Here is a 20,900-nt window from a genome sequence, read left to right on the forward strand (position 1 = left end):
GCTTGTGTTTCTTGAAGACAATTCACTTATCATCCAAAAAGGCTCCTTCAGTTCTAAGGTTTCAGAGCAAATCAAAATAAGCAGGTCGTATTATCAAGATTGTACTTGTACTTTATCACTGGTCCTCACCTGTGGACACAAACAGCAGGCACTTTCCCCTCTTAATATTTAGTTCAGCTCCATCTCCATCCGTCAAATGACAAATCTCTAGTCAACCTAACGTAGTTGATGCAGATTCAGCTGGAGAGCAAAGACAAGGGACACTGAATATTGGACTCTAAGAAACATAACTACAAATCAATGCAAATGTTGCTTGTATGCTCAATGTCAAACAATAGTAAGATATGTCAAACAATAGTAAGATATGTATATAAGATATAAGACAACTCCTACTTGAATATGTCTGCAACCCATATTGAAGTACAGGCCATCGACAAGGGACCTACATGGATAAGGTGACTACATGTCAATGTTTATTATATTATATTATATTATATTATATTATATGATACCTTGCTGTACTGCTCACAAGTGCCATCAAAATCAGTTTTAGTTACTTTAAAATGCTTTGCGAACCCTACAGTAGATTGTGTTGTGTTTTTTCATATGAAAATATAATTCCTTAATTAAATAAAATTATCTGTAAACATAGCACAAAAATATTGCTTTATAAAATATATATTGAATGAATTTGTCACTATGAATAACCTCTTTAATGTACACAAAGTCACGTGATCCATCGTTAATATAAAAATTTAAGTTACTGCTCAGTGTGAACAATTCAACTCTTGAATTCTCGCTCACCCTGACATCTAGTTTCAACAACAAATATGTAAATTGAAAAGAAGTGCAGTTTCCTTGCGAGATCCAATATGATGTTGAGGTGAACGAAGAATGATTGATGAACCTTTTTTTCTTGCCTTCTTTCTTCTGAGACTCCGATGCTCGCTGGAACAAGCCAACCAATGCTTCAGGGGCCGAGTGGGATGCCAGCTGCAGGTGCAACCGCGGTCCAGACTTTGGCTGGAGCACGTTCATGTCTCATAATCATCTGCACAGAAGGAGCTTCCTCAAGAACAATGACCTCATCATTACTGCTGATTTCAATGGTGAGAATGTAAAATATCAGCTCTTTATATATATATATATATATATATATATATATATAGAGAGAGAGAGAGAGAGAGTGAGAGAGATATTTATGTGATACACAGTCTGTCAAGGTAGATGGGAAATTTCATTTTTTCCCCACAGATAGTAAATAATGGTACAATTCACATAACTCAGAAATCTATTTTTTAATTACCAATTGAAATCTTGCCATACAGTTTGTATATGTTTTTTGTTATTGAGCATCATTATTATCCTGTTGTTTTGATAGATTTGACCTACCTGATCAAGTCTGAGGTGCCTGTCAAACCGGCTGCACCAGCAACTAACATTACAGATGAGAAGCCAATCGGTGACGTGGAAGTGAGAGCGCAGGCTCCAAAGCACAGAGAGGCACGTGCAGCCAACCCCTGTCATCCCAACCCGTGTTTTAATGGAGGCGTGTGTGTGGAGAGTGAAGGAAAAGCCTCATGCAGGTGTGTGTTTCTTTGCTTCAGGGGTTGATATTTATGAAGGTGTGACTATTTTTGAGAAAAACGTGGACAGTTTAGCTGGTGATCACTTGCAGGTTTAAATGTACATAAATATAATAACAATAACTAGGCCCAGACTAATGTGATGGAAATTTGACCTGGTGAGAGACTTCTGAAATAAAGAGACTAGAGAATCATAGTCTTTTAAATATATTTTATTCCTTGCAAGGAAGGTCAGACAATCATACAGCATGCGAAGAGCATTCTGCAGAGGGAATGACCAAGAAACAGTTGCAGGCGTGTGCTTTTTATGCAGATGCAGTGAAGAGATGTGTGTGTGTGAAGAGTTGAACTATGTGTGTGTGTGTGTGTGTGTGTGTGTGTGTGTGTGTGTATGTGTGTGTGTGTGTTTGTATGTGAACTATGTGTGTTGTGTGTGTGTATCTATGTGAACTATGTGTGTTGTGTGTGTGTATCTATGTGAACTATGTGTGTGAACTGTGAATAGTAAAATCTCAGGAGATAAAACCCAGACACAGGCTGAAGGCTTCTTCAAGCAGAGATAATATATAGTGTGGTATCATGGTAAAATGTTCCATTACACTAATGATAGTCATCACTGACATCAGGCTGGTGCTCCTGTGCCCATTTTTGGGAAAAAACGTATATATAAACCTGGGAATCAATTAGCTAAGCTCACAATAAAGTGAGTGGTTGTTTGCCTCTGGACTTTCTCCGGTCAGCCCCCTCATTAAAACTCCAGATAGTGTGGGTCTGTTGATGACGCGTCGAACACACAACAAATGGAAATGTGAAAAATACAAAACAAATACAAACATCTCAGGAGTAAAAAGTGGTGCCATACACGTTGAAGACACAGATGGAGATGTCATGAGAGCTTTTGGTGAAAAGGGCCGTATTCTTCATGATTTTGTTTCTTGACATTTAACAAAGAGAGAGATGCTAATGCAGAGCAGGAGCCGGGAGGTGGTTGGATAAGAATCTTAAAACTACGACTGGAATCAAGTGAAACAGCTTTTGATGCCAGATCAAATTCCAAGCATTCAAAACAAGCTGGTATTCCAGTTTTTTGCACTGAGGTGTCAATAACCTTAGTCCTTTCTAGGTAGATAGACAACCTCTTTACCACGGCACCCAAGAAAAGATCTGACAGGCTGAAATTGTCCTACATCAGCAGAATCTTCCCTCTAGGAATTTACCCTATTAGAGTTTCACTGTTACTTATTTAAGCTGATGCCAGGAGACACGCCTGGCTTCTAACTGCCTTCATCCTAACGTCTACCATACTTCCAATGGAATAGTATTATACTGAGGGGCCCTATGAGTAAAATAATATTTCCAGCCACACCCGTTCACGGCAGCTCTCCTCTCATGATCAGTGCACTTGGTAGGTGCTTGGAAAGTATTTAGTGGCTTTGTAAGCCCCAAGAATCTGTTGTAATATTTGACTAGAGTAACATTTAAGAATCAGTAAGTTGTTCTAAAACATACAAGTTCCCAATTTACTGTCACTCTGAAAGCATAAATCTAATGTCCACAACTTCTTAATTAAATCTGAATTTCTTATTTATTACATGTAATTTACAAAAGTAAATTTTTAATGAAAAGAGTAATAAGTAAAAATAATAAAAAGTGTAAAAATTACGAGTAATAATAGAGTAATAAGTAACAACTCATAAAAATGTATTAAAATGAGAAAAAAAATTATAAAAAGTGTAATAAGAGAGTAAAAAGTAAAGATTCACACAAGAAGTAAAACATACAAATTCATAAAAAGAGTGAATGTGATTATATATATATATACTGCAGCTTTCAGAGAACTAATATAAATTTAGTGAGAAGGAATGAATGCCAGCACCGCTTTACCCGACACTCGTTTCCTACCAGAAACTTGAATTCTGTTAAAAAATTCTAAACTCATATTCTCCTCAGTGCATATTTTCCAAGTTGAATATTTCTTCTGTGGAAACTTTCTCTAAGTAGAGAAGTGTCCGTATTTCCCGTTCTTTTGATTCTAGGCTGAGGAGGGGTCTTTGTCCCGTTGTGTGGAAAGGAGCCGTAGAAGAACCGACCAACACCCTTCTCACGTCTTTTTATATTCTCTTGAACTCTAAAGCTTACAAACTCATCATTATGCAATGACACACTACCAATAGAAATGGCCAGTCTTGGGCATGAACTTACATGGTATAAATCTAGCAACTTCTAGCATTTTCTATCATATATATTAAGTATCGTGTCACATTTCTGTGTGGCTGCACCAGCTTTGTACAGCATGTTATCTTCCATCTAGCTTCTCATCCTGCACTTCATGGTTGAACACAAACCCATTACTTCTTCAACATGCATAATGCTTTCAACACAGTCAAAGAATGTTCAACTTAAAACCTTTACTCTTAAGAAAAGAAACACTTACGAAAAGGGAAAACAAAGTATTTTAAACGTTATTGAAAAATATCCAACATCAACCCAAAAACTATAAAAGATTCTGATTACATTTCCAACTTTTTCATCTCTAACATGATACGTTACTGTGTTAAACACATGTTACTTTAAACATTATAGAGGTTATATAAGCAAACCAGAGAAATAATTATACATGTTACTTTATGCTCTTAGCTCATATTTCAGCGGTGAGATTTCGATTATTCTTGACATGATCTAACCTATAAAATAAATCAAGTGAGCATGTTTTTAATTGTCGAACTGTCCCATAAAACTCAATAATAAAAATCAATCAACCTACTCTTGCTAGCCTGGTGACACAGCTTAGTGCATGTGGACTAAAGCAAATACAAGCTTGGGACGTGCATTCATGTGAAACCTGCAGTCCTTAGCAATTTTTGTTGTACATATTTTTTTTAATGATTTTAACAGATGTATGTGACTGCTGCTTTTCAGGTGTGCAACAACCCAGGCCACCTACTACACCGGAAAAAGATGTGAGGAAGTGAACACACACAGCGGCATTCTGGGAGCTCTGATTGGTGGTGCAGCCGGGACGGTAGTTCTGACAATAGCCATCGTCACCGTCATCAGGAGAGTTCAGTGAAACACTCTGTGGAGGACGAACTCGTCCACTGAATCATTCAGCAGTGAAATCACACTAAATGTAAAGTCAATATTGTGGGGAAATATGCAAATTTATCTTGGGCCTTTCTTTGATACGTCCCCATATTTAAAATAAAAATGTTTTTTTTTTTATTTAGACAGATATTAAGGCGTTCCAAATATAGACCCTGCATCAGCACTTCTATGTCCTGAGTGTGGTTTATTTGTATGATAAAAGTAATCAGGTGTTTTCTGCTACATTATTTCTGTTGTGAATAACGCAAGACTGGAAATAACTATTTAAATCACACCTAGTGTAAAGAAAACCCTTTCTTTTCCTTGTCTTTATTCCTATGTCTTACTAGTTTTGAGATACATATAGTGGTTATGCAAACATAGCATACAGGCTATGTTATTCATGTCACATAATTTCAATCTACAGACTTTCCTTTTGAATAAAATTGTCTTAGCAATTTTTTTCTATGTGTATACGACATGTAAAAACACCAGATTATATCATACACCTTACTTAATAATTAAACCTGTTTTTAGGGGAAACATCTACACCTTTATACGTATCTAGGAACTATAATATACCACAAATTAAACTCTAAGTCATGTTCTCTTCATGTACATGTGAGTTGCTTTTTCTCTCGGCACCACCTGAAACACAGAAATTACATTTATTCTCAAATGATGTACTGAAATATTTTTGCTGAAAAGTGGCACAAAACTGATTTATTGCTACACTGACAGATTCAGTTCACGTAACTTAGCAAAGCCTGATGGGCGGTTGGTTTCTATGGTCATTAGAGCACCATTTGTCTCTGCATTGTGTGTGGCAAACATCACAACATTCTCATCACAACAGCATAAAACAGAAGCCAGATGGAATACACAAAACTGCTGGAAAACTAGCTGTGGAGTTGAGGGGGTTGGGAGAGCACTTTCCCCTGCCACAGTGGCACCCAGCATGGGGCTCCACGCAGCAAGAGACGCGGACCTGCAGTCGGAGACTGCGCTAATTCGGATGGCGGTGGAATTCGTGGCATCTTAAGTTGAGTTTGGTGAGGTTATGTTTGCATTGTGTTGCTGTTAATACATAAATATGCTGAAAAGCGACACCTTTGTCTCTGGCTGTGTGTGGGAGAGCCCCGTGGCATGGTCAACCGCCACACTAGCATTGTCACTTTGCTTGTTTAAGTTGCGTTAGATTCACCACAAAGCCAAGAGTGTAAGTTCTGTCTTTATTAGAGTTTAAAGTCTCTGCGGCAACTAGAAAGAAACTATTTGGGGAGAAGATAAGTGCAACTCCCAACGTGCACTGCAGCAACTGTTGTGCTTGAGGACAACGGCAGAAAAACTGAAAATAAAATCTAAAGTTTAAGTAAATTCAGTTGCAAATTGTTGGTCTATCCTGCCTAAATTCAACAGCCATGGTTCAGTACTTTGTTCCTACCTGCAACAATGAAGTGTCATGAATTCACAAACCATCAGCAATGACACACAAAGTTGAAATAATTAAAACTGGTGGCCATAACAACCCTTTAGGATAGACATATTTGGAGTCCCATATGTTTCTATATAAAGTAACATTGAACATATTAAAATAAAATTTGGAAGTGGGAATACAGGCTCCCTCCCAAATCCCACCTCGATTGTATGGATTACCATCAAATTTGGTACAGACTTATAACCTAATGATTATAACCTAAAACAAATATCAATACAAAATATATATCTCGATATTGTGAAATCGTCTCTATATCCCTGTACAAATAAGTCCCTAAATGCACCTCGTCGGAAGATATCTGCGGACATTTAGGCTTAAAACACGGTGTAAATGACCTTGTTTCGAGTCAAATATAAATGTAGTGGCTTCTGATCATTAAGCAGCTGTGGATCTTAGAGGAAACTCTGTGTTTTCACTGTTTGGTTCAACTGTTCTTCAGCAATGTCACTGACTGGCTGCTTCACGTGAACACACCTTGCATTCGATATATCGATATATCGCCCTCCCCTAATTTGAATGCTTTTTTGATTCCTTAAACTTTCGATCTGTTGCCATTATCAGGTCACAAATGCTTCAGTGCTTCATGATCAAATACCTGGAAAACTACAGACATAAACAATTTTGCAACTAAATGCTAACACCAGAAACTAAGATTGTAAACATTATAAAAAATTATACCCACGGACCAGCATAGTCATTGCGATTGTTAGCATATCAACATGCTGACAGCAATCTGCTCAGAAGCCTAAGTGGATCTATATGCCTGAAATTTAATGTTTGCATCTCTGAAGATGAAGCGAATGCATCAACACATAAGGAGACAATTAATGACAACATAAGACTGACCTCTGCCTTCATCTTTCTTTTGTGTTTGAGGCTGAGGTTGAATTCTTCATGGTGTCATATTTTCCTTTATCCTGAAGGTAGAAGCAAACAGAGAAATGATGCACATGTCTGTCATGTTGTGGTGTAATTATGAAAAGGCCATCTTAGCAAACCTACCATTCGCTTTAACAGTTCTTGACGCACCTGTAAATAATAAAACAAATAACAAATCATTTTAATAACTGGAAGGATTATTGGGTCCTATAATGCATTTTGTGTCAGACCCACAGGCAGTGTTGTAGTCTTTGCATATTATAATAAGACAATGAGCATATTGAAACAGATGGAGCATGAACAGCAAAAGTAAAATGACAAAAATACCTTTGGCTCTGCAAAAACCCCTGTTAGCATAACGAAAAAGCCCTGTAGGAAAAGAAATATGTCAAAGTTACTGTACTTTTCACATTTCATAATAAGTAATGCATTTCTTCTCAAAGGGCAATACAAATTACAGCAGGAGGTTGTTTGACGTTTGTAAATGTGCCTTATGCAATGGTGGAACAAATAATAATAAAAAAAACTACTGCTAAACATTTGAAAATGGCATTTGAAAATCATAAGAATCTCTTTTAAGTTTATTCCAAACTCACATGACCATACACATGAACTGTGCACTGGTGTAAACAGGAAGTAGATTACCCTGCAGCTGTCAGTTTTAGAAAATACTAAGAACAAGGAGCAGCAATGGTAAAAAGTAGGAGCAGTGATTTCTTGGCTTGGACTTTCAACAAGGTGACACTGTTTCTGACACTAAAGGTTAGCAGTGTTTGTAATTCGTCATCCACGTTGTATTCACCACCTGAGGTCAAAGCTGATTGTTTTATTTCGGGAGAGCAACGTTTCCCAAAGTTACTGTTTTCTGGGCTCAAAAACTCTGGTGTAGTGTGGACATCAGGTTGTAAAACTAAAACACAATAGTGTGAATGTAGCCTCAGCATACCTCTCCGTTATATATGTATGGTAACTAAACAGCACCTTCACACAGTCTTTATATTAACAGTAAGCTATTCAAACTTTGCAGTGTTTGCAGAGAGGTACCAACCAAGGATGCAGTGATCCAATATGTCCTGTCTTTTCTTACCTGCATTGTAACCATAGTGCATCTCAAACTGTTATTAAGTTTGCCAGAAATTCTTGTCATGTTTTATATTTATTCTTAAACCAAAATTGCCTCAAGCAGAAATTAGGGGCAGTTTACAGGCATCTGGAATCTTCACTTCTTTCTAATGCTACAACTCCAACTCCATTTTCGGACCCAACTGACTCAAATCAGACTCTTAGACTCCATCTGGAGCCACAAAAGTCAATCCCTGGTTACCTTTCATAAATCTGGTCCACTGTGTCCCATGGTCTGGAATAAATACCGGTAAAATTTTGGGAAAAGAGAGCACTGATGCCAGATTGAGCATCGGATAAAATACTCTGAGTTGTAGAACAGACATTAAGTAAGAAAAGGAGGATCAATGCACTGCTAATATCAACATTATGTTTGGTGTGTATGCTCTGTTCAAATTACCTGGAAGGAATTGAGGATGGTGAAACTGTAGGTAAGAAAAGCGTACGCATCGTTGTCCTGATCAAATATTAGCAGAAGGAAGCCAATACCCCATGTTACTCCGAAAACTGGTGTTAGAAAGAGCACCACTTTGATGATGCTCTTAGCTGTCTCCTTCTCATCCGACCTGCTGCTATCAGGGGCAGAGGACTTCAACAGAGTAAAAATGACGACCGCCATGGAGAAAAGATTTGTGAAAATAACAGTTCCCACAGGGAGGAGGAAAGCATAGATTGAGCCCTCCAAGCTTCCCTCAAAAACTAGCCAGCATGTTTTCTCTTCATAGTAGCGCTTCTTGTTGTATTTGCAATACACATAGCTTAATGCCACAATGAGAACTGGGCAAGCGTAGCCTACGATGCTGGATAGGAACATGAAGACTTTTTTCCTTAGCGGGCTGAAGACAAAGATGAGCCGGTGGATGAGCATGACGCTCATGCACAGCATCCAGCTGAACGTGGCCAAATAAAATACGTGTTTGCATATGGTCAAAATTAAGCACAAGCGAGCACTGAGCTTCTCAGGTGAGATAGATGCCAAAAAACTGCAGTCAGCGAGCAAGAGGAACACGGCGATGTTCACCAGTGCTGTGTGACGGAAATATGAGAGATTAGTCTTGACCACAACAGACCACACGAGAGCCTCAATGATGAGGAGGATCAGCAGAGAGCAGATGGACACTGCCAGGCCAACATAGGTAATGGTATCTAGGTTGACGTCAGATGAATCGGTCTTGGACATGAGGACAGCGAATGAAGTCAGGTGGGTGCACTTGCAGCGTGTGTGATTAGCATCACTAGGTTGAACTTTGCAACCTGTTTCTGACCAGTCCGTTTTATTGTTGACCCAGAAGACACAGTGTGGTTGAGTGTGGTTCAGTTGCTTGCTGGGGAAGTCCATTGTAATCTTGGTAGGAAAACTGCTATTCTCTAGTGTGGCTATTATTATAAGGTTATGCAGAGCTGTTGATGTTGGTTCAAATCTGTTATCAAATTTATCCAACAGATTTCTCACACCAACAGTTTTGAACTGTCCGGCGTTCTTGTTTAGTTTAACAGTGGCATTAAACACAGAGATATTACAATCACTTCTTGAGAAGACTTTGAGGTCCAAGTTTTGATGGGAGATATTCAAAGTGTTTTTCACTTGGATATTCTTCACCAGATCCTCCACACCCTCAAGGTATTGTGATGACATGTCCTGGCGTATAGATGAGTTGACCTCTGTCCAGTTGTTCTTCAATAAATTGCTCGCTGCATAAAGAAAATCCTGAAAAAGAATCATTAAAGAAAATCAGTGAACAGGCAGGTTTCAAACAGACGATGAATACATAAACATTATGTACAGTTTTGGAAGACTGTGAGTTTGTTAGCCATTTCAAACACAATCTTTGAGCATATTTTGAAAAAACCTTTTTTGGCAGACATTTTTTTCAATGCTTTCATCACATTTTGTGGACTTGTCATGGAGATGGTTTACATGCAATGGACACCACCACACCTATTAGTGTGGAAATTTGGTCATGCAATAACAGATGGTTGTGTAAATAGACCGGGCTTGGCTTAACCTCTGTCTCTGTTCAAAGATGGTCTACGACATATGACTGTTTCGAGTCGAATATGAATGTCGGGGACACTTAGATGACACCACACAAGCAGTATGGAGGCATGTTATGTTTTTTCTGTTTTATTACGTCTAAAGAAGCAGGCACAATTGACTTCAATTGCATTGGATTCGGCTCAAATGCTGTTTACCCCTTTCAGTTTTAGTTTTTGTGAACTCAAACATTTAACTCACCCCTCCATCAGAATAGTGGTGAGTAGATAATGTGTGAATTTTCATTTTTCCGTGAACTATCCCTCTAAGGTATTATTCTGCGTTTAGGAGATTCTTGACAACTAACTACAACTTAAGTATCTAATTTAAGATATTGTGCCGTGTGAATCGTTCCCAAAGTGGTCTCTTGGCTTTCCATAGAAGCAGTCAGTAATGTTTCATTAAATGGCTTAAATAATGTGGACCTCGGCCATCAAAGGTGCAAAGTAAAACTCAAAACACTGTTTTTCTCAGCCTTCACATGAACACAGGCATCTGTAGCATCTTCGAACTATTTACAATTGAACTTGAATGCTTGAACCCCATATGACCACTTGTTATCCAACCATTCATCCATCTATAATGCTTATTATATTTGAGGGTTGTGAGGGGCACTGGAGCCAATTCCAGCTGGGTGAGAGGTGGGGCACATCCTGGACAAGTCACCATTCCATCACAGTTCCAGAATACAGAGAGAGAGAGAGAGACCCCTTGATTGATACTTGAGACCCCCTGAAAGCCTCAACAGCAAAATTCTGGGAGGGTCTCTGTAACAAAAAATATTTGTTACTTCTACTTGTCATAAAAATATCTTTTAAAAGTTATGTCTAGTATTAGTTAAGCAGGGTTTCTGCTACTTTCATTTTGCATCAGCGGCATCTGATATCATTGAGGGAGTTTTTTTTTCTCTCTACAGTCGCCAAAGTGCTTCCTCATTGTGGGAACTGTTGGGTTTCTCTATAATTATTAAGGTCTCGACCTTCTATGTAAAGTGCCTTGAGATAATGTTTATTATGATTTAGCACAATACATATGAAATGGAATTGAATTGAATGGATCTATAACTAAATAAATATGTATGTTATTTATTTATGTTTTTTTGGGGGTGGGGGGTAATCCGGGGAGGTGCATAACATATGCATAACACTGGAGCGCTGGGTATTGGGTATTTCACACACTGAAGACAACCACACCTATTGACAATTAAGAGTCTCCAAACCTAACCAGAATACCTGGAGAAAACTCATGCAGGGTTGGCCTCAGCCATGCTGGGATTGGAACCGGGAACCTTCTTTCACCACTGTGCCACCCCCATTTGTTAACACATGAATTTTGTACTGAGATTTAAAACAACTATCACCATGACAACTGAGCAACTCTATCTGCTGAGGAAGGCAAAACAATGTGATTGAAAGTTTTGGAAAAAACATAGACCCAGTTCTTTGTGTTGAGAATGTTATGCAGCTCTATACTCTACATCAATTACAGTAAAAGTAGTAATAACCACCAGGGACTTACATCAAAGACTTCTTCCTTCAAGATGATGGTTCTTGATGCAGTGGCCATTATATTTATTACGCTGATAGAAGCATTGATTTCAGCAATGTCGTCCCTGGAATCAGATTTAGTGGTGTTCTTAAGTCCTTCAAAGATCCCTATGGCTGCTTCCGGTGTAGCCCCTATGCCCGTCTTGAAGACCTAGAAACAAAAAACAAACATCTCAAAGTAACAGTCTACAAAAGAACACAAATAACATCACCTTAACCTAATGAAAATGGAGTCTGAACAGCTGTGACCTTGGAATTATAATATTCCATCATTTCTGTGAGTGGTTATGAGAGTTTTTTTTGTAATTAACATTTTTGAGCTAGACGTTTAGATTGGTGGCTGATGGAAGAATCAGCTTTTCGTCTAGTTTTTATATATACATAGACTTCCATGCAAAGTTGCAATACAAGGTGCTACCAATACACTCAAAATACAGGAATGTATATAAATGTATATAAAGGAGGTGACCTGATAAAAAAAAAATGGGAACTGATAGGTCCTCTTGTGTGCATTCTGAGCAGTGATTGGTGCTTGGCATGTATAACTTCATTAGACCATGTTAGAGAATGACTTTGGATTTAGTTAGTGCCCAAAAGTCACAATAACTGCTAAAAAATGTAAAAAAATTATAAATAAGGTTCAAATATTACTATGTACATAATTCCTTTTGACAAAACGTCAGGATCTTACTTTTCTGAGTCCAGGGAGTGCTACACGAGCTATAATGCGACACTTACCTCTGCTGCAGTTAGAACTTTCTGCAACTTTTGGCTGATGCAGAACGAGAACACTGGCTGCCAGGTGCTGTCATCATTACAAGTACGAGACTTGTAACCAGTCTTGCCGTTTTCACAAGTCTGATTAATCACTGTACCTCCATTTGGGGTTTTTGGCCAAATCCCATCAGTTTCAGGGCAATATTTTCCATTCTCTAGAAAAAATGCAGCACATCATTAGATGGTTAAAGAAAAGAAATATAAAACACTTACACATAATAATTTAACCTTATAAATAAATTACACTGAAGACAGTTAGAAATTCGATCAGGTGAAATCCAATAAAGGTTTAATAATCATACCAGAAATTACTAGGATATCCACGCTTTCATTTTTCATCTGTCCTTTTTGGTTTTGAAAAATGACTTTCCATTTTGGTCCAGTCATTTTCTCGCATAAGAAGTTAGACTTGACAGAATAGACCAGGGTATCTTCAGGACATGCAACGAAAAACAGATGCTAGTTTCAAGGCTCCATTTGTGGTTCTGGATTTTGCATGCATTTAAGTTCATGTAAGTGAATTTAAATCTGTGTTAATATCATCATGTATTTTGGAGCTGCAGCTCACAGAAGGAAATATATTGTAGGTTTGTCTTACCTGCGTTGGGTCCTCCACTTAGCACCGATCCATTGAGTTCCCACGAAACGTTGTAGCTCTCCGTGGTATTTTGGATCTTGGCAGTCACAGTCACTTCAACGTTAGTCTTCATTGAACAGTCTGCTACAGGTGGATCGATTGTCATGGTGATCACTTCAGGCAGGAGTGACACATTCAGCTGTGCCTTGGCTGTGTGTGTGACTGACCCAAAAGTGAATCGACACTGATATGTGCCTGTGGAAAACATGTCGGTAAATTACCTTCTACAGCTGAAAACAGAATGAATTAGACTCTTTGGTCTAAAAGATGACTTCAGTCACCAGCTTGTCTGACATGCTTTTGCTCAAACCAAAATTTGAATGACTTTTTGCACAAGTAAGTGCCAGCACTTCAGTGTTTCGCTGATGACACGTCATAATATACTCATGTATACCTGACGGGCACACATACACAGAAACCCCCTATTCAGACATGATTGAATGCAGCATCTGGGGTGTTAACCCTAACCCAAACTCCAGAGACATCTTTAGGGCTACTCTTAGTAAAAAGGTGTAAAATACGGGATCTTTAACACAAACTTTCAACCAGATGGTTGGCAGTTTGATCCCAACAAGAAGTGCCCTTGGGCAAAATACTGAACAAAATGCCTCTGACAGATGTGTGGCAATGTGGGATTGATGTATGATAGAAGGACTGCACATACGTAGGGTGGATGGCAAAACCGTACTGTGAAGCACTTTGAGTGCAAGACTAGAAATGCACTATATACTGTAAATACAGACCATTTACCATAGACAGAAGGAGGGTTCAGCTCTTTCTCTTTCGTCACTTGTGTAATTATCATATAAATAGATTGTCAACACACACGGGACCAAGTAGTCCTTTGATAACAATGACACGTGATTCTAATCACAACACACAGAACAATGATGTAAAGCAGTAAATATTTCCAAGATGGCAAACGACAAAGGGACATTACAAATTACAGTAAAGCATAAAAGGCATTTTTATTTCCTGAAAATTAGTTTTGAAAAGGTGTCAGATTACCAGTGTACTGTGCAGTCTCCCACCGAGAGTGTGGGATTACGGGTTGTTTTTAGACAACCCGGTTGACGCACAAATCTGGGATTCATCAATATGTTCTTACCTAAATTTGTTTGACTCTGGGAAAAAACGTAGAACTTCCTCAGACCATGCATACAAACAAATGATGAAGGCCAGGTGTAAACACACACCTGCTCTCTTCATGACAAACGGATGTCCTTATATGGAGAAATAGAGGCATGGCGGTATACTAATTGCAGAGAGCGGACACGCGCCTGTCGATTTAGAATGATTCTGATTCACAAACATACGCATGGTGGTGAGAACAAAATCGGCTGGTGCGCACGTGTCAAGAATCCGGCGGCGCGTTTGCGCACGCACCTATTTTGTGCGGACAATTCGGAACATTTCTGCGCACATGTTAGTAAATGAGGCCCATTGTTTTCTGGAGACTCTTTGCATAGCTGAATCATGAAAAAGGCAGTAAGAGAAAAATATCTTAATATTAATGAAAAAATGAATCTATCAATCAATCACATTTTATTTGAAAAGCCCAAACTCATGAATCCCAACTGGCCTCATAAGGCTTAACAAGGTGTGATATCCTCTGCCATTAACCCCCACATAGCAAAATTGTGTTGACCCACATCAAACATTGTCAGCTGGCCCACATAGTGCAAGGAATGATGGCACTTGGGGCGTTGCACTCCTGTTTGCAGGATCTGGGCCACAAGTAAGCCTTCGCAATACCGCATGTCAACCAAAGGTGCCATAGGTGGCCTGCATTTGTTTTGTGGTATTGTGGCCTTAATAAACATTTACCACATGGTTCACTTTGGGCTCACATCCAGATTAGACCCTGCCTACAGCCAAAAAGGCCAATAAAGGCCCATATTTTGTCCCGGCCACAAAAAGGCCAGAAGTGCTGCATCACTGCCTGAACTGGCCCACATCCATATGCCATCTGGGCCTCAACCAGATAGAGGAAAAATGACCAAAATACCCTTTAAACAGAGAAAAAAAAATGCAGAACACTCAGGGAGAGCCGCTTATGTTTCAATTTGAGCACTGAGCACTCTCTTTGGACTAATTGTATATCAGGGAAGCTTTCCAAACATATTGCTTGTCTTTTTCTCAGTAAAGTACAATGCCATTGTTCACACAGACATTGCACCAATCAGATTACAATACCCACATTGTCACTCAGAACGTAAACTTCACATTCACTGGAAAACACTCATGTCAGGCATTTTATCGCTGCAGAAGAAAATGAAGCATCAATTCAGTCGAGCTTCAATTACAAAAAAAAATGTCAGTGTGAAATGTTTGTACTTGCCTGACCCAGCGCTGGTCACTTTGTTGAGTGTAACTGCAATACAGGACTTGTATTTCCCATCGAAACAGCTGGGGTTTAGATTCACCATACTACCATTCTCGAGCTCCAAATGCTTGTGTTCCTTGATCAACTTCCAGCCAGTGCTGGTTGTTGCCTCCTCAAGTCTGCATTTCAGACTTGGGCTGGACTTATAGCACACTCTATCCTCTGGAGCTGTGATTTTGACCATTCCTAGTTGAAGAAGGCAACATGGATACAAAGCAATACAGTGGATTTCAGACATGCACTCCAGAGAACGTCTGCATAATGGGCTCCAGACTTTCTCCAGAGTTTGCCTTTCACACATGACCAACGCAGCAGGAGATTCTCTGCTCAGGCGTGTTCAAAGCAATGTTCAGGTCAGGGGTGGTGCAGCAGACAGAATCAGGAAATAATGTATAAATAACGTCGGCTGTCATCACCAAAAGCTCTTCCTCTGTATCTTCTACGTGTATGACACCACTTTTTCATCCTGACATAATTGTATCCTTTGTCTTCATATTTGCGTCAGTCACATGTTAGAAACGTCATCAACTCGCTCAGGTGAATCCTGAGGAGGATCTCCTGCTGTGTTCTCAAATAGGCTCATTCAGACATTATCCTGAGTTTTCTTTAGGGTTCTGGGAGAAGAAACTCCAGCGAATGTCTGGAGCGTCTAATGCGGACATTTGCGATCTCACATACAGCCCCTCTGGAGAATGTTAAGAAATTGTCCAGATCAGTGCATGTCTGAAAGCAGCTAATTTCCACTGGTTTGTGTGAACCGTCATTCATCTATCTGTCCCAGAATTTCGTCCACAGCAACATACCTTGACACCTCCTGGCTAATGATTGGAAACTTTGACCTTTTTTGGTGCTCCCATGGTATAAACATGAACAAATTTGTATGAAATGTATCTTTTAATTGACAATGCAATGGTGGTGCAATGTCTTGCCTTTTAGTTTGGCACGGCCGATGCTGGGCTTCATACCATAGATTCCTGGCATTTAGTTGAGAACATTAAGGTTAAGGTTACTTTATTCTAAGCTATTTTTATTACAAGGAAAATACAATAGCCATACCGGACACCTAATGTAGCAGCGCTGCAGAAGGCACGCATCAGAAACGGTCCTTGTGTGAACAACAGACGTGCATGTGATACAGCAGATCAACGATGCAGCCGTCATGCACTGACCACACACATATTGCGACCCAAGGTGATTCTGTTGGAGGTTCATTATTCTATACAATATGTATTATGCACAAAATTGTTGTTCACCGTACTTTACAGTGGAACCAAAAAAAATTGTCAGTAATAACTGTGTTTTTAGAAATAAATTAAAAAAGGTAGGATTACTCCCGATGCATTAATGCCACATTATGCATATATAATATTTTCTCAGAGTGCAAAATATAGATAGTAGTCTATAAGGAACATGTAATACATCTTCTAAAACATTGTGATCTAAATTAATGACACTTTTTCACTGACCTACAGTGTCGACCAGAACCTTAGCTGTGAGATTGTCATCCAGATCAGTCAGCAATTTTTGAAGTACAGAGGTCTTTAGTTTGATGCTGACGGCTGCCTCAAAGTCAGCAATTTTGCTGCTTTCCCTTTAGGATTTGGAAAGAATAAATAAATGTATCGGTTAATGACATAGTAAAGTGTACATTTGGGTAAGGACATGGAAGTTGTTTTGTGTTAATTAGCCTCAAAAGGCTATCAAAAAATATTTTCCAAGCAAGGTGCAATACCTGTAGCCAGTTATGTTCAGAGACTCATAGCCATTCAATCGAGATCTGAACGCAGTCTCCAGCTTTGAAAAGAAAGAGTGTTAAATCATGTATATCTGACGGTGTTTTTTAGAGACAAACACCCTCTGGTATTATAAGTCTGTCACAAGAGCAGAATGTACCTTTGCAGTTTTGTTAGCATCCCAAGTTGCAGACGTCAGCGTAACAGATCCATTGATGTAAACTGTAGGTTGAAAATATTATCATTAGTTTTAGTTTTGCTCTCTACAGTATATATATTATAAACTATATAAAAACACTGTTGTTGTTTTAATGACCTTTGCTCTATTATGCCACACAGATATTTTCAAAATACTATAAATTATCAAGAGAAAATACGAGTAAAAATACTACAAATATAGGGTCACATATCATGACTGGTACCTTGGACTTTGGCAACGCAGAGTGGTTTGATGTGGGACACGTTTTGTGTGCAAGTTGTTTCGGTGCAACATGACGAACTGTAGCACACTTCGTTGCTCCAACTGTACTCACCAGAGCAATTGCAACTGGTTGTGTCTCCAATCAGAAAGCATTCTAGAAAGTGAAGCACAATCGTCAGATTCCTAAAACCCTCAAAACTCAGTTTGAAATCTTAATTTTTTTTTTTATAACATTAAATGCAATGACCAAAATATTCGTTAATCAAGGTTGAATCTGAATGAAAAATCCCAAGTTACTGTGACTGTAGGTGTGATTGGATTTAATAAATGATAGTTAGCTGATGAAGAAAATAGGTATGCAGATTTTATCCTCATTATGTCGATTGAGTGACATTACGATTCTGAATTATTTTTAAAAATATAATAATTTTATATAAAAACAGCCTTTTTAAAGAATAAGCATCCTTTGTCTAAATAAACGGTTGAAGCTAATTAATTGAACAATTAATTATACTGTGATGGCAAAGATTTTATTTCCCATAGATTGTATTCAGAGACTGGGGTTTGCATCATAAGTCCCATCTGTGATTAGATTTAGGCAACAATAACTCTCTGGTTAAGGTAAATATCATCAGATGACTTAACTTTTTCTGTATTTAACCAAGAGGACAATATTTCTCTAAACCTAACCAAGTGCTGTGTGTGTCTAAATTGTATAAATGGTTGTACAGTGTTGTAGCGGCTATCCTGCAAAAACATTATATTAATGCATTCTGTATCTGTAACATTTTAGTGACATGCCAATACCTAAGAACTATGTTAATGAAAAACAAATTCAGGTGACATTACATTTCCACTGAAAGGTTCATGCAGTTAGATAAATTGCAAATAATTGTAATTTTGAGGAGACAGGAATTTTAGGAATGTGCTAGCTATTACTGGTTTGTCAAAAATAAAGTGTTTAATGTCGTAATTTTATTCAATTTATTTATAAATGTATATTTCATTACTGTAACACTTTTTTAATCAAATTTTACGATATTTATTTATTTTACTGTCACAAAAATGAATGATTTCCCAGGAGAAATTAAATTCATCTAATAAAATATGCTTATCAGGATCTGTTGTTGGTTTAGAATTGGCCATTTGCTCTAAGCCCTGCCTTTTATAAATAAATCAAATACAATGTTCATCTTAGCAGTGCATCCTGCTTCCCAACTCCCTCTATTTCCCCTGTCACAGTGTGAAATAACCACAGAAAGAAGAAAGTGCTCCTGCAAGATACCTGAAACCAGTTCGATTTCTGTGATCGTCACGTTGTCGGAACTTCCATTCACCTGGACTGACATTTTCAAAAGTGACAAGATAGTCTGGGACTCCATCGTGATGTTATTTTCCACTTCCAGCTCACCAATGTAGACCTCTACAAAACAATATTTTTGTGTGTTATCTTTTTGCATTTATAGCAACACAGTTTAAATAATAAATTTAAATAATCTGATACATAAGAGAGTGTAGCCCTATAGTATCAAGATGGCTCGCTCTCTCTCTCCCTCCTGATAAGAGCTTTTTGGGTTTGGTTCTGTTTTGTTTGTTTTTAGTTTAGCTATGGTTACAGATCGTTTATGTTAAAGGTTCAGTGTGTAAGATTCAGCTAAAAGGGATTTATTGGCAGAAACAAAATATGAAAAAATCCTAGTGATGTTGTCACTTGTGTGTGATCATGTAAACCGTATGATTATTGTTTTCTTTACTCTAGAATGGGCCCTTTATATTTAAAATACTTTATATTTACATCAGTAACGGGTCCTCTCTACGGATGCCACCACGTTTTTTACAGTAGCTCAAACTGGACAAACTAAACACTTTTTGAGTTTTTATGACAACTGAAGGCTACCACAGGTTCTCTTTCATGTTTGGAAGGGGAGGGTGAGGTGAGGGGTGTTCAGCTGCAACATGAAACTTCACCACTAGATGTGACTCTATTCTACACACTGAACCTTTAACTCACACCGGCAGTTACACATCACCCAACACCCACCCCTTACTGCTGATTACTGATCAAACCTACTATGCTTTGCTTCATTTTGATTTGATTTCAATAAATCATTGTTTATTTAAATGGTTGCTGTGTGGACCTCCCTCCTTTGTAGTTAGCTTTAAGGTTTCAGTGTGTAGAATTTAGTGACATCTAGTGGAGAAGTTGCATGTTGCAGCTGAATACCCATCATCTCACTCGCCCCTTCCAAGCATGAAAGAGAACATGGGGTAGCCTTCAGTTGTCATAAAAACTGAAAAGGTGTTTAGTTTGTCCACTTTTGACGACTGTAAAAAACATGGCGGCCTCCAAAAAGACCCACCCCTGATGTAAATATTAAGTATTTAAATATAAAGGGCCTATTCTAAAGAAGAGAAAACAACAATTGGTACAATTTAGATGAAACACACGAGTGAAAACATCACTAGGATTATTTACTGTCAATAGATACCTTTCACCGCTGTGTTTTGCATGTATGAAAGGCAGACTAGTGGTAAACTCTGTAACCAAATGTTTGAAAACGGCTTTAAAAAATGTTGTGCATGAGGGTGACCTTCATGCACATGCACTTTTATACCTGTTACTGCCTTAGACTGAATTAGTTCTATGGGAAATGCTGCAAATTGTCACATTTATTGTAATATAATTTTTAGGTGATTCGTTTATATAAAAAAATGACTGCCGGGACAGGGGCACTTCATGGACCAATCAGATATCAGCTGGGGCTAATGCCCCCTTGGCCCCGCCCAAGGATCTGCCACTGAGTTTTCTCTGCCCCATGAGGAATCCGCTAACAGTTCTATTGTAATGTATCTAAAATTCTACACAATTTGGCCTATTTATATAATGGTGAACTCAGCCCTTTAATTCTTGTCCAATTTACGGAGGTTTCTGAAAAATCTTATTGAATGTATGACAATGTTGCCAAACGACTCACCTGCTGCATTGACCTGCAATGACAAGAACAGGTAAACAACAGATTTATACTTTCTATCATGATTCAGTCTTATGTCAAATTAAAATATATACATGTTTATATACCTGCAGAGGAAAAATGGCTACAGAGGCTCTACAGTAAATACAAAGTTCTATTTGGTCTTTTTAATATTTAGTCAATTAATGTTATTATACATGCAAGATTTAACTGATTGAACAAA

At 38.3% G+C, this 20,900-nt stretch overlaps 2 protein-coding genes across 3 annotated transcripts; one reads left to right on the forward strand and one right to left on the reverse strand.

The window, feature by feature from the left end:
* Window positions 1–690: 690 nt before the first annotated feature.
* Window positions 691–4,964, forward strand: LOC117758027 (meprin A subunit alpha-like). Its single transcript, XM_034579350.1, has 3 exons — window positions 691–1,109; window positions 1,382–1,586; window positions 4,506–4,964. The coding sequence occupies exons 1-3, from the start codon at window positions 1,037–1,039 to the stop codon at window positions 4,654–4,656; spliced, it is 429 nt and encodes a 142-aa protein (XP_034435241.1). The 5' UTR covers window positions 691–1,036; the 3' UTR covers window positions 4,657–4,964.
* A 338-nt stretch (window positions 4,965–5,302) lies between these two features.
* LOC117758020 (adhesion G-protein coupled receptor F1-like) lies at window positions 5,303–19,115 on the reverse strand. 2 transcript variants are annotated; one of them, XM_034579343.1, is made up of 15 exons: window positions 18,991–19,115; window positions 17,707–17,859; window positions 17,445–17,506; window positions 17,284–17,345; window positions 17,018–17,136; window positions 15,507–15,737; window positions 13,128–13,360; window positions 12,831–12,975; window positions 12,490–12,683; window positions 11,723–11,902; window positions 8,570–9,877; window positions 7,375–7,416; window positions 7,171–7,197; window positions 7,015–7,085; window positions 5,303–5,318 (listed from the first exon to the last, which is right to left on the reverse strand). In XM_034579343.1, exons 1-14 carry the CDS (start codon window positions 19,085–19,087, stop codon window positions 7,023–7,025), a joined length of 2,916 nt encoding a protein of 971 aa, XP_034435234.1. In that variant the 5' UTR covers window positions 19,088–19,115; the 3' UTR covers window positions 5,303–5,318; window positions 7,015–7,022. The 2 variants fall into 2 exon arrangements, with proteins under 2 accessions (XP_034435234.1, XP_034435233.1); XM_034579342.1 differs by lacking the exon at window positions 5,303–5,318 and having other exon boundaries at window positions 6,281–7,085; window positions 12,831–12,974; window positions 13,127–13,360.
* Window positions 19,116–20,900: the final 1,785 nt, after the last annotated feature.

Source organism: Hippoglossus hippoglossus, chromosome 24, assembly GCF_009819705.1.
Source record: "Hippoglossus hippoglossus isolate fHipHip1 chromosome 24, fHipHip1.pri, whole genome shotgun sequence".
In the NCBI taxonomy this organism is placed as follows: Eukaryota; Metazoa; Chordata; class Actinopteri; order Pleuronectiformes; family Pleuronectidae; genus Hippoglossus; species Hippoglossus hippoglossus.

Coding starts and splice junctions, on each gene's coding strand:
- LOC117758027 (XM_034579350.1), top strand. CDS start 1,037: ATGTCTCATAATCATCTGCACAGAAGGAGCTTCCTCAAGAACAATGAC. Junction 1,110..1,381: donor CATTACTGCTGATTTCAATG/GTGAGAATGTAA, acceptor TTGTTTTGATAG/ATTTGACCTACCTGATCAAG. Junction 1,587..4,505: donor GAAGGAAAAGCCTCATGCAG/GTGTGTGTTTCT, acceptor GCTGCTTTTCAG/GTGTGCAACAACCCAGGCCA.
- LOC117758020 (XM_034579343.1), bottom strand. CDS start 19,087: ATGGAGTCCCAGACTATCTTGTCACTTTTGAAAATGTCAGTCCAGGTG. Junction 17,137..17,283: donor CTGAACATAACTGGCTACAG/GTATTGCACCTT, acceptor CTAAAGGGAAAG/CAGCAAAATTGCTGACTTTG. Junction 9,878..11,722: donor TGAAGGAAGAAGTCTTTGAT/GTAAGTCCCTGG, acceptor ATTCTTTTTCAG/GATTTTCTTTATGCAGCGAG.